This window comes from Argopecten irradians, chromosome 6 (assembly GCF_041381155.1).
Source record: "Argopecten irradians isolate NY chromosome 6, Ai_NY, whole genome shotgun sequence".
Classification (NCBI taxonomy): Eukaryota; Metazoa; Mollusca; class Bivalvia; order Pectinida; family Pectinidae; genus Argopecten; species Argopecten irradians.
The window spans coordinates 33726847-33739158 of record NC_091139.1 but is presented as its reverse complement, the minus strand read 5'-3'; the positions used below and the strand labels follow the sequence as shown (position 1 = coordinate 33739158).

At 35.6% G+C, this 12312-nt stretch overlaps 1 protein-coding gene across 2 annotated transcripts in view; it reads right to left on the bottom strand.

Annotated features, from left to right (window-relative positions):
* Nucleotides 1-115: 115 nt before the first annotated feature.
* The window catches only part of LOC138325688 (mitochondrial enolase superfamily member 1-like), a 30553-nt gene continuing 18356 nt past the window's right edge, over nucleotides 116-12312 (bottom strand). For both annotated transcript variants that reach the window (XM_069271510.1, XM_069271509.1), the window contains exons 13-16: nucleotides 4515-4686; nucleotides 1860-1959; nucleotides 1570-1651; nucleotides 116-1086 (exon numbers count right to left, since the gene is read on the bottom strand). In XM_069271510.1, the coding sequence (XP_069127611.1) occupies nucleotides 973-1086; nucleotides 1570-1651; nucleotides 1860-1959; nucleotides 4515-4686 (468 nt within the window). In that variant the 3' untranslated portion in view covers nucleotides 116-972. The remainder of the gene's footprint in view (nucleotides 1087-1569; nucleotides 1652-1859; nucleotides 1960-4514; nucleotides 4687-12312) is intronic.

Below are 12312 nucleotides of genomic sequence, written 5' to 3'. Positions count from 1 at the left end.
CAAATGACACCAAAAACAGACCTTTTATCATAATGATAATTTCTTTTCTAAGAAATCATGGTTCTTTATTTTCTCTGTTTTCCACTCATATGCAAATAAAACAAAAACAAGCAAGCTTGTTTAACTAAATGATAATTTATTTCTGAATATAAATTGATATTTGTTCTGAATATACAACAACATATTTTTAAAAATAACAATATGCAACATACCCCAAAACCAATAAGTGTATTAAACAATGATTCTAGAAATAGATTATCACTAACGAAGTCATACTAACTATTAACCTTATTACAGACAACTTGGAAAATAGAAATCAAAACACAAATCTGGTTATTAAATGCACAAAATGTTATTATATTAGAACAGTAAAATGTCCTTCAAAGCAACAATTAACTTATGTACTCTCAACACTTTTATCAGATATGATTAAATAACTATTGATTCCCTGACATTATTTTTCATCAATTCAGTAGCCTTTGTGTTCCATTATTGTAACATCAACCAATGAATTCATCTATCATCACCAATTTGATTTGCAATAAACCTGAATTACCAAGTAAATATGTGTTTAGCAAAGATTCCATAAAAGTATTTCAATCACAAAAATTACATGTATCATAAAAATATAATTATAAGCAATTTTGAGAATTCCCTGAGAAGTTTCTCCTTTGTAAAACAGTGTAAGTCACAGTGTTGGCTTCTTAATTGATAAGCAACTGGCTGATAATTGCACTTGGGTTTGATAAAGAGTCCTTCAAAAAAATGTTTCTTCCTCTCTAGCATTTGGTAAAGAACCCTTTATCAAAAACATATCTTTTCTACTCTAGAGTTGGGTAAACTCTCTGCCACTCCATGGTTTTACAGAGAGCAAAACGTCTCTGCCACTCTATAAATTGGTAAAATGTCCTTCATCAAAAAGTCTTTGTACCTCATGGGTTTGGTAGTTAGCCCTTCATCAAAACGTCCCCATCACTCTGGTTTCGTAAAAAGCCCTTCTTTAAAAAGTCTCTGCCATTCCTTTCCTTCTGGGTATATGTAATCTTCCCTGGCTTTGTCTATTATTCCCACCACAAACCCTGGACGCTGTTACAAGGAAAATCAGACAATTACCAGTACAGAATAGATATTTCACCAATACTACTGAATTTACCTATGAGAGAAAGGACATTTTGTTTCTTATCCTGATATACACATGTATATGTCTTACAGCTAATCATATCAGCAGATTTAAATTTTGGTTATTTTCCTTTTCAATACATTTTCACAAATTGAGATTGCAACTACTCCACTGATCAAACTTTAGTGAACATGCCAGTAGTTCACAAAATATTGGTAGTCTCTATACACCCGTATATCAAACAGCGAAAAAGCCTTTGATATATCACCTTGAGTACCTACTGTACAAGTATTGTGATGTAAAGTAAGAAACCTTACAGATAATTCTAAAGAACATAACACCCTTTGTGCAACATTTCTTCATATGAAAGTACACAATGGTCTTCCATTCTAGGATATTTCTTACACTAATTGCTTACATTGATGAAATTTGACAATCTAATTTCTTACCTTGGGAACTTGGTAACTGCCATTCTTGATGACAACAGGTTCGGCCATGTGTTCATGGAGGTGGTCGGCAAACTCAATCATCCTGGGAAGAATACAAATTCAATCATGCGTACTTGTTCATAATAAATAATCAACTCTTCTTATTCAACCTACAAAATACTGTTGAATTTTTTATCCTAAAGTAAAGCTTAAAAAGCTTTTTAAGAAAAAATACTGGTGAAATCAGGAGGATCGGTGACACATGGTCACACAAAAATGATTGAAAATATCAAATCAATTAAAACACTGACCTATTTTCCATAGTTCCTGATACACAGATGAAATCAAAGAAGGAGTAGTGTTGAACAAGTTCACAGAGGGCGACGCCTCCAGCGTGGGGACAGACGGGCACTGTAATGTCAAGGACCAAACATATCATTAAATAATAACACTGAATTATCACAGCATAAAGACATCCCCAACATCATTAATGACAAGAGATCCCAAAGGGATCTTGGCACCCATCAAAGAATGATCTATGTCTGACAAACGAAAGAAGGATCTTTTCTCTGCTTTTCAAATTTTACTTCATATTACTACATATGAAATTTGAGAAAGATCCTTTGAGTACTTTCTGAGAATTATAATAGTAACAAACTTCAATTTTCAACAAGAGATCCCAGAGGGATCTTGGCGCCCACCAAAGAATGATCGTTGTCTGACAAACGAAAGAGGAATCTTTTCTCTGCTTTTCAAACTTTTACTACATATTACTACATATGAAATTTAAGAAAGATCCTTTGAGTAGTTGTCCATCTTGTTCACAGATCAGTCCCCAAATGCAATATGCACAACTAGACCCCGAGGGGAACCTGCACATGCAATTTGAGACAGATCCCTTCAGTACTTTCTGAGAAATAGCGGTAACAAACTTCAATTGTCAAAATCCAAGATGGCTTTCTGTCGGCCATCTTCTCCACCAATCGGCCCCAAAATGCAATATGATTAACCAGGGACTTAGGGGAACCTGCACATGAAATTTGAGATAGATCCCTTCAGTATTTTCTGAGAAATAGCTGTAACAAACTTCAATTGTCAAATCCAAGATGGCGTCATGACGACCATCTTGTTCACTAAACAATCCCAAAATGCAATATACATAACCAGGGACCTAGGGGAACCTACATGTGAAATTTGAGACAGATCCCTTCAGTTCTTTCTGAGAAATAGTGGTAACAAACTTTAACTATCAAAATCCAAGATGGCGGCCTGTCGGCCATCTTGTACACCAATCGGTTCCAAAATGCAATTTGCACAACTAGGCCCTTAGGAACCAGCACATGCAATTTAAGACAGATCCTTTCAGTACTTTCTGAGAAATAGCGGTAACAAACTGCAAAATGCAATATGCACAACAAGGGTCCTATGGGAACCTGTGCATGAAATTTGAGAAGAATCACTTTGGTACTTTTTAAGAAATAGCAGTAACAAACTTTAACTATCAAAATCCAAGATGGCGGCCTGTCGGCCATCTTGTTGACTGATTGGTCCCAAAATGCAATATGCACAACTAGACCCCTTTGGGTACCTACATTTAAAATTTGAGAGAGATCCTTTCATTACTTTCTGAGAAATAGCAGTAACAAACTTTGACTATCAAAATCCAAGATGGCTGCCTGGCGGCCATTTTGTCGACGGATCGGTCCCAAAATACAATATGCACAACTAAGGCCTTAGGGGAACCTACATATAAAATATGAGTAAGATCCCTTCTGTACTTTCTGTGAAATAGCGGTAATAATAATTGTTAATGGACCGAAGTACGGACGGAAGGACAGACAACGGACCACATCAAAAAGCGATTTGAATACCCCACTACTGATGATGGTGGGCTAAAAACCAAGATGGTTACCTGTCGACCATCTTTTTGACCAATCAGTCTGAATATGCAATATGCACAACTAAGGTCCTAGGGGAACTTACATATAAAGTTTGAGACAGATCACTTCATTATTTTCTGAGAAAAAATGGTAAAAACTTCAACTATCAATATTCAAGATGGCAACCCGTCAGCCATCTTGTTTATTGATCAAAATCAAAGTAGCTGCCTGTCGGCCATCTTGTTGACTGATTGGTCCCATAATGCAATATGCACAACTAGACCCCTAGGGGAACCTACATGTGAAATTTGAGAGAGATCCCTTCCATACTTTCTGAGAAATAGCGGTAACAAACTTCAAAATCCAAGATGGCTGCCTGGCGGCTATCTTGTTGACCGATTGGTCCCAAAATATGCACAACAAGGGCCCTACGGGACCCTATATATGAAATTTGAGGAAGATCCTTTCAGTACTTTTTGAGAAATAGCGAATTGAAATTCTGTTTGAGTCTGACCTCTACAAATGTACTCTGCTCAAATTAGAGTCCATGAAGGTCGTGAATGCAATTCAATGTTATACATTTTAACAAATTAGATAGCCTTTCATCCCAGGTTGCTCTTCTTGATCTGATATCGGGTCTACAAGACTCAGTTATTGAAAAACTCACATTAAATTAGATTAACTCTGGAAGATTAGATTAGTTAAGATTATTGATTTTAGCCTAATTGATCCCTGTGACCTTGAATGAAGCTAGGTCAAAGTGATTAATTTGAACAGAAAAGCCTCATCCTATCATACTATTGAGGCTCAATATCGGGTATACTGGTTGTTGACAAGAAGTCTTAAAATTTCAGTCAATTAGACCCCTGTCGCCTTGAATGAAAGTCAAGGTTATTAATTTGAACAAAGTTTATCTCTCCTTGCTACAAACCCAATATCAATACCCTGGGCATTTTGAAAGAATTTGACTAATGCGTGAAGAAAAAGTTAATGCACAGCAGCCAGCAGACCACAACAGATGAAGCACATTTAAAGTTAATTTTTCTAAGGAAATTTATCTATAGAAAAGGAAGACTAAACACATACCTCCAAACTTTGCAGCCAATAAGATGATGGCAAGGTTTTCGTTCACTCCGCCCACCCTTGTGGCATCAATCTGGCAGTACTGCATGGCCTTGGCCTTGAGGAACTGTTTAAACATGATTCTGTTCTGACAGTGTTCTCCAGTGGCCACTCCAATACCAAGGGGGTTTAGTTCCTGAAACATGGAAAAGTAGCCATGTTGTTGCTACTTGATTCCCCATAGGGTTTGATGCCAACAAATTTCATTAAAATCTCCCCAGTAGTTTAGGAGGAGTAGATGGTTAATCATTGTGTGTACACACAAACAATCTGAATGCAGTATACCCCTCCCCCTTTAGAAAACTTTGGCAGAAACAAAATTACAAACTGGAGTTATGGTAATATTGATAACATTAGTTTTTCTCAAGTGTGTTCCTCTCAATATGACTTCCATAAGATGATACATATAGGTATACATATCTAAACCAATTTAAATCTTTTAATTTTGATAACTTTTGCTTTTCTATCTGTAATTGGAATAATTCACTTACCATATACACTCAGAAAAAAATATTACTTAGTAATAAGAAATTACTTGTATCAAGTAAATATATTACTAAAGTTTTACTTGGTATTACTTGTAGTTACTAGGTGATTACTTAAGTTTTACTTAAAGTGGTCAAAAATACTTATGACAAGTAAATCATTTACTGGGAAATTTACTTAGTAAAGATTTAAGTAAAAACCAAGTACATATTTTACTTATTATATAGAGATATTTTTACTTATGGTTTTTCAAGTATTTTTCAAGTAATTGTTTTACTACAAATTACTTAAATGGTCATTTCATGTTTCAAGAAATTCACCAAGTAAAATAATTACTAAAATACATTTGAAAGTCAAGGTGCATAAATTGCTAAATATCTTCCTCATAGAATACTAGAACAGGAAAACAACAAGTGTTAGATGTTGCACAGCACATTCATTACATATGATATAGTTCACAGAATATTAAGTCATTTATTCAAAACTAAAATCGAGAAATAATTTTACCGGCAAATGACTAAGAATTATCTAAAATGATTTTAATTATTTAAATTTAGATTGGTTTCCAAATAAACATTATTTTCTTATTTTTATATATCATATGAAAGCTACTAATTAAAATGTAAGTCCAGCTCCAGTGTGTTACCAGTATGATGCTCTCTTATCAGTAGATCTAGATATATTGGCCCCCAGTGGAATGACCCAGCTGGGCACTGGTCTAGGGAGGTCAAGGGAAAGGATTCTGATCAGTGAGTCATCATGGGGCCAACCATAGGGTATAGCTTTATATTTCTAAAAGTATTATTTACTTCTTAAATCTATTTTTGGAACATAGCTACATGATCGCTAGTCACTAGGCTCATCTAATAATGTTAACATGTCTGTAATATAGTTGTTTTCAATCAGATATGACAAACGAAAAACCGAATAACTTTTTATTACTATGGCAGTTAAAGTGAAAATCCTAGCGTGTGCCCCAATTTTTCCATTTACCAACGGAAATCTTACTTTCGTGGATAGAGGAATACAATTTTCTTCTCTGTGGTGTTGTGTTAAATATCCATACCAAAGTCTTCAAAAAATGGAACTATCTTGTGTTATTTTGGATTTTATGGTTCAGTAATTTGCAGCTATAAATATAAGAGCATTTCTGGATGTATTGAAGACTTCAACCTTGGGAGCAACATCCATACAGGTAAGTTTTAGACTTACAGTAACATTCGGAGTGTATCTTTTGTAGGACATATATTAAATCCAAGACATCAAATGATGAGAATGTTCTTGTGCATCAATATTAGTTTAATTTAAATACATACATGTGTCAATACAGTGCAAAAAAAAATGTGTTTAAAAACTCGGTCAGAGATACATGTACCAATTTATACATATTATTATGCATTCTTTTTATTCTTGTTTTACTTCAACCTGTGATTTTGTAGAATTGTTGAATTTACAATAATGATGCAGCTAAAAACCATTTATTTTATATTTCAGATAATGTATAGGGAATATAGTTAACTTCAAACAAGAGGCCCAGAGGGCCTGTATCGCTCACCTGGTTTGTAATGCCAAATAATTTTCTGAATACAGGTTCATTGTTTCTTTTCTGAAGGAATTTTAATATTAACCTCTAAATCCCCTATTGGGCCCCACCCCTCCTGCCCCCTGGGGGTCAGAGCCAAATTTTATACAAGTTCTGTTCCCCTTCCACAAAGGATGTTTGTGGCCAAATTTGGTTACAATCCATGCAGAACTCTATGAGAAGTAGCGATTGATAGAATTTACCTCTATTTCCCCTATTGGGCCCCGCCCCTCCTGCCCCCTGAGGGTCAGAGCCAAAATTTATACAAGTTCTGTTCTCCTACCCCGAAGGATGTTTGTGGCCAAATTTAGTTACAATCCATACAAAACTCTAGGACAATTAAGTAGCAATTTATAGAATTTACCTATAATTCCCCTATTGGGCCCCGCCCCTCCTGCCCCGGGGACCAGAGCCAAAATTTATACAAACTCAGTTCTTATTCTCCCAAGGATATTTCTGGCCAAATTTGGTTACATTCCATGCAGAACTCTATGACTAGTAGCGAATTAAAGGATTTACCTCTATTTCCCCTATTGGGCCCCACCCCTCCAGCCCCCGGGGGGCCAGAGCCAAAATTTATACAAGTTCTGTTCCCCTTCCCCCAAGGATGTTTCTGGCCAAATTTGGTTACAATCCATGTAGAACTCTATGACAAGTAGCGATTTAAAGGATTTACCTCTATTTCCCCTATTGGGCCCCGCCCCTCCTGCCCCCGGGGGGGTCAGAGCCAAAATTTATACAAGTTCTGTTCCCCTTCCCCCAAGGATGTTTGTGGCAAAATTTAGTTACAATCCATGTAGAACTCTATGACTAGTAGCGATTTAAAGGATTTACCTCTATTTCCCCTATTGGGCCCCGCCCCTTCTGCCCCCGGGGGGTCAGAGCCAAAATTTATACAAGTTCTGTTCCCCTTCCCCCAAGGATGTTTGTGGCAAAATTTAGTTACAATCCATGTAGAACTCTATGACAAGTAGTGATTTAAAGGATTTACCTCTATTTCCCCTCTTGGGCCCCGCCCCTCCTGCCCCCGGGGGGTCAGAGCCAAAATTTATACAAGTTCTGTTCCCCTTCCCCCAAGGATGTTTGTGGCCAAATTTGGTTACAATCCATGTAGAACTCTATGACAAGTAGCGATTTAAAGGATTTACCTCTATTTCCCCTCTTGGGCCCCGCCCCTCCTGCCCCCGGGGGGTCAGAGCCAAAATTTATACAAGTTCTGTTCCCCTTCCCCCAAGGATGTTTGTGGCAAAATTTAGTTACAATCCATGTAGAACTCTATGACTAGTAGCGATTTAAAGGATTTACCTCTATTTCCCCTATTGGGCCCCGCCCCTCCTGCCCCCGGGGGGTCAGAGCCAAAATTTATACAAGTTCTGTTCCCCTTCCCCCAAGGATGTTTGTGGCAAAATTTAGTTACAATCCATTCAGAACTCTATGACAAGTAGCGATTTAAAGGATTTACCTCTATTTCCCCTATTGGGCCCCGCCCCTCCTACCCCCGGGGGGGTCAGAGCCAAAATTTATACAAGTTCTGTTCCCCTTCTCCCAAGGATGTTTGTGGCAAAATTTGGTTACAATCCATGCAGAACTCTATGACTAGTAGCGATTTAAAGGAAATGTTGACGGACAGACGGACGGACGGACGACGGACGGACGACGGACGGACGACGGACGACGGACGCCGCGCCATGACATAAGCTCACCGGCCCTTCGGGCCAGGTGAGCTAAAAACTCTTCAAAGAAAAGAAGGATCAGGTTATGATATGAGGAAATCTTCAATGAGCGAGAGTATCATGGACAAACCAGGAAGATTTTAATGTCAATAAATGTTGTATTACTGTTTGATATCTTTGACTGTTTTTTTTATAAATGAATTACCACAACACAAGTAAATAAATTACCACAAAACAAGTAATTGAAATACTTGCTTTTAAGTAAATATTTTACTTATACAGGAAGTAAACATTTTACTATCAATTACTTGCAATAAGTAAATTTATTACTGATAAAGAGTAATTTTTACGGTAAAACTTGGTTTTACCAGTATTGGGATCGCAATTCCGGAACTAGCTTTTTACCCCCCCCGGCTGGTGTAGTGAAGAATAAACTGAATAACCACACATTTGTGGTATATGTAGTTGTAATTTGCACCCAGATACAATATAAACTAGTTTAGAATCATTCTGTAAACTTATTCAGTAGCATCAATATCATTTTAAGTGGATTGCGAAGAAAATAAGAAAATATAGTGAACTGCATTTCATTATTACCTTAATGATATTCGCATGAAACACAACAGGAACAAGTGGTGTCGTGGTAAGTCCTGAGCTTTCTATGCGGACGACCCGGGTTCAACCTTACCGTCGGCAGATTATTTTTATTTTTTTTTTATTTTATATTTATTTTTGTTGTTAATTCACCATGCTTGAAAATATTCTTTTATTTTGTCTTTATATTTATTTTTGTTTTATTTTATTTTTATTTTCCAAAAGTTTATTCCAAACATAGACATGTATAGCATATACACTAAATTACGAACACTATTACGGCCACTTATTTTCAGTTCCGATATTTTTTTCTCTTCAGAAATACAATCACACCGCTATTCCGTTTTACGACCAATTTTCATAGTCCCAACGACCACTAAATTAACACTAATTGACCCTTTGATTATGACCACAGGCACATGTGACTTCACACCTCGCTGTGCCTCACCTTCCCGTAAGCAGCAACCCGTGAACAACTACCCGCAGGTACATCAGTCAGTCTTTTGTTTCTGTCGACCTAATTATCAGATTATCTACCTGTACTAGGAGAGTGTTAATCGCCATCATTTGCATACTTGTGACTGGCAGTTGACGTGATCGAAACCTCAAGCAGAGATTTAAATAGTAGGGATAAGAAGGTAGCTCATAGCCTTACTTAACGACGCCCGCAGCGGAAGCTATCCTAGAGTGCATCGCGTGTCTAATATAACTTACAGTCGAGTACAGTCTAACGACGCCATATTGAAACTACGCTTCGTCCGATGAAGCGATCTAGGCTATTACAGGAGATGAACAGAAAAAAAACCACCAAATAGCTTAAAGTTTGCTCTTTATTGAAAATGTAATTTATTTGAATAATCCATCACATTTTCATAATTGTAGAGGTGTTACACTAAATAAACGTAATGTTAACTGTGAATGTCCTCATCCCGACATGATTACTTCCTCGATCGGTACTTGTAATCGATCGCCCCGTGAAATATTAATATAATAAAAACCCGCATACTCTGATTTCAATAATTGACCAATTTCCATTTAGTTTTCAAATATTTGTTGCTTGGTAAATTTTAAATGTTAATATATTAAATTGATCTAATTTGAACATATTGAACCTTTTGAATTTTCGGAGGTAAAACTGTACACAAATCATCGATGCTACCCTAAATTTATACTGGCGACGATACTGTTCAGATAGGGTCGTGAAAGATAGCACAATTAAAACCACGTACTCTGAATTCAATAATTGACTGATTTCCATTAAGTTTTCAAATATTAATTTTCTATTGGTTGAGTTTGTACATATGGAAACTTTAAAAGCTCAAGTACAAGTGTTAACAAATTATCGATGGTACCCAACATACATGTATCATGGCGAAGAGATAGTGTCGATCGAGCTGTGATAGCGTAATTTGATATCTAATTAACGGAAAGTGATTTGCAACTGCTATGTACAGGTGTCATACTGTCATCAGGTGAACCGTCGGCCAGAACACCTGTCCACCGCCCCAGGTCATCGCCTCACTAACTCAACGGGGGTCCATTTACCTGTGTCTGAGTCTTGAAGGCTATACATTAAGTTTGTAAATTAGGTAATATTTTTCTAATCTTAATTTTCCCAAACAGCTTTATTTATAATGCATAGAACCATATTGAAATAAAAATCAATTTTAAGTGAAATGTAAATATTCCGCTTCAACAGAGATTTGAATATAATTTATTTAACTATCCTACTTTACCAAGCAATTTTTTTACTAAAGCCGAATTGAATTTCCAGGTTTTAATTCATTTAATTTATATGTGTCGTAATTTTCATTCTAACAAATCAAGTAAAGCTTTTATAATATGTCATTAATCACCAAAATTTACTAACATTATGATCATTACTTACAGAATTTTCAATACATAGGTTTTAATTTTACAATTTTTCATAAAAAATAACACGTAAAATATACATGCATGAGATGAGCGTCTCTAATGTAACGGTAAAAAAGTTATGAGATACTTTTCGATGTTTATTGGTTTGTAGTCAAATATGCCGTACACAGCTTCACGGGCTAACACTATGATAACTCGCCTCCAGCTATTAGTGCGCAGACGCACGGCTTGGTCTCGCGGTAACCGTTCATCCGTTTACGATAACAATAGGTGTGTACGTGATATCGCGAGAACAGCCCTAGTTACGTATCCCAATACTATTTAAATCTCTGCCTCAAGTAATGCAACGTTCTTTGGATAGCCCTGGTGGCGAGATCGAACGATTTAGGCAGTTCTTGCTCATACGTGTAACGCCAATGGAATTAAAATTCTTTAATGTATGAGATATAATGATCTTATTTCAGATATTTATGAAGTACCGTACGTCAATCATCTCATTTCAATAGATGTGTCATCTATTTTGTTGTGGTAAACAATCGGTGTTTTGCATTAGTTAAAAGTACGCTTGACTATTGCACAGTAGTCTTTCAAACACTTTACCGATTGTGATCGTAAGTTATTATTTGACCAATCATTGCACATGCCGGGATAATTAAAATCGATTTACGTAAATATTAATAATAATTTACACAGATCAATACCAATTTTAAAACACATAGATTCTCATTTACCTCAGGTGATACTATGTGATAATTAAACCAGAGACATAGATAATTTAATAACTATCTAAATCTCTGATTAAACTAACGATATGTATTTGAATTATAATTAAAACATAATAGAAAGTAATGTCTAGAAAAAAGTATTTTCATTTAGATTGTCAACAATTACTTCAGTGAAATTCAGTTTAAGATTTAAATAAGCACACACCATTAACTTTATTTAATGAAAAAAATATGTCTATGCTCTAGAAATAAATGGTATAGTCATTATATGTCCCTAATTTATCAAACTTTAAAAAATATTTGTAAATTATTGGTTTTGATTAGATACGCATGCATTAAAATATGATATGATTAAGATTCTAATGGCCGACAAAACTGATTGATCAAATATAGTAATTTGCAAATTTATCTTAACCAAAATATATCAAACTGGTTTTTTCCCCACACGTACATGTACATACTCAGCATGCTATGTTATGTTTCTTATGTTTTTTTTATATAAATGTAATGTATATGTCATGTCAAGTTTATGTTGATGTCCCATGTATTTGTAAATGTGTTAAATGCAAAAAATTGAACAAAAAATTAAAAAAAATATATATATAATATACATTTATATATACATGTATATTGCATTTTTCATAAAATTTCAATTTTGAAACAAAAATACAGTACATATATTATGTACCGGTCAGCTAGGATACAGAGTTTCTGTTCTTGATCGTCATGATCATAGAAGAAACCTGGTCCACCTCAGAATTAAGACCACCTCGCTATTAAGACCACTTTTACTCAGACCACTGGGTGGTTTTAATAGATAGGTTTTA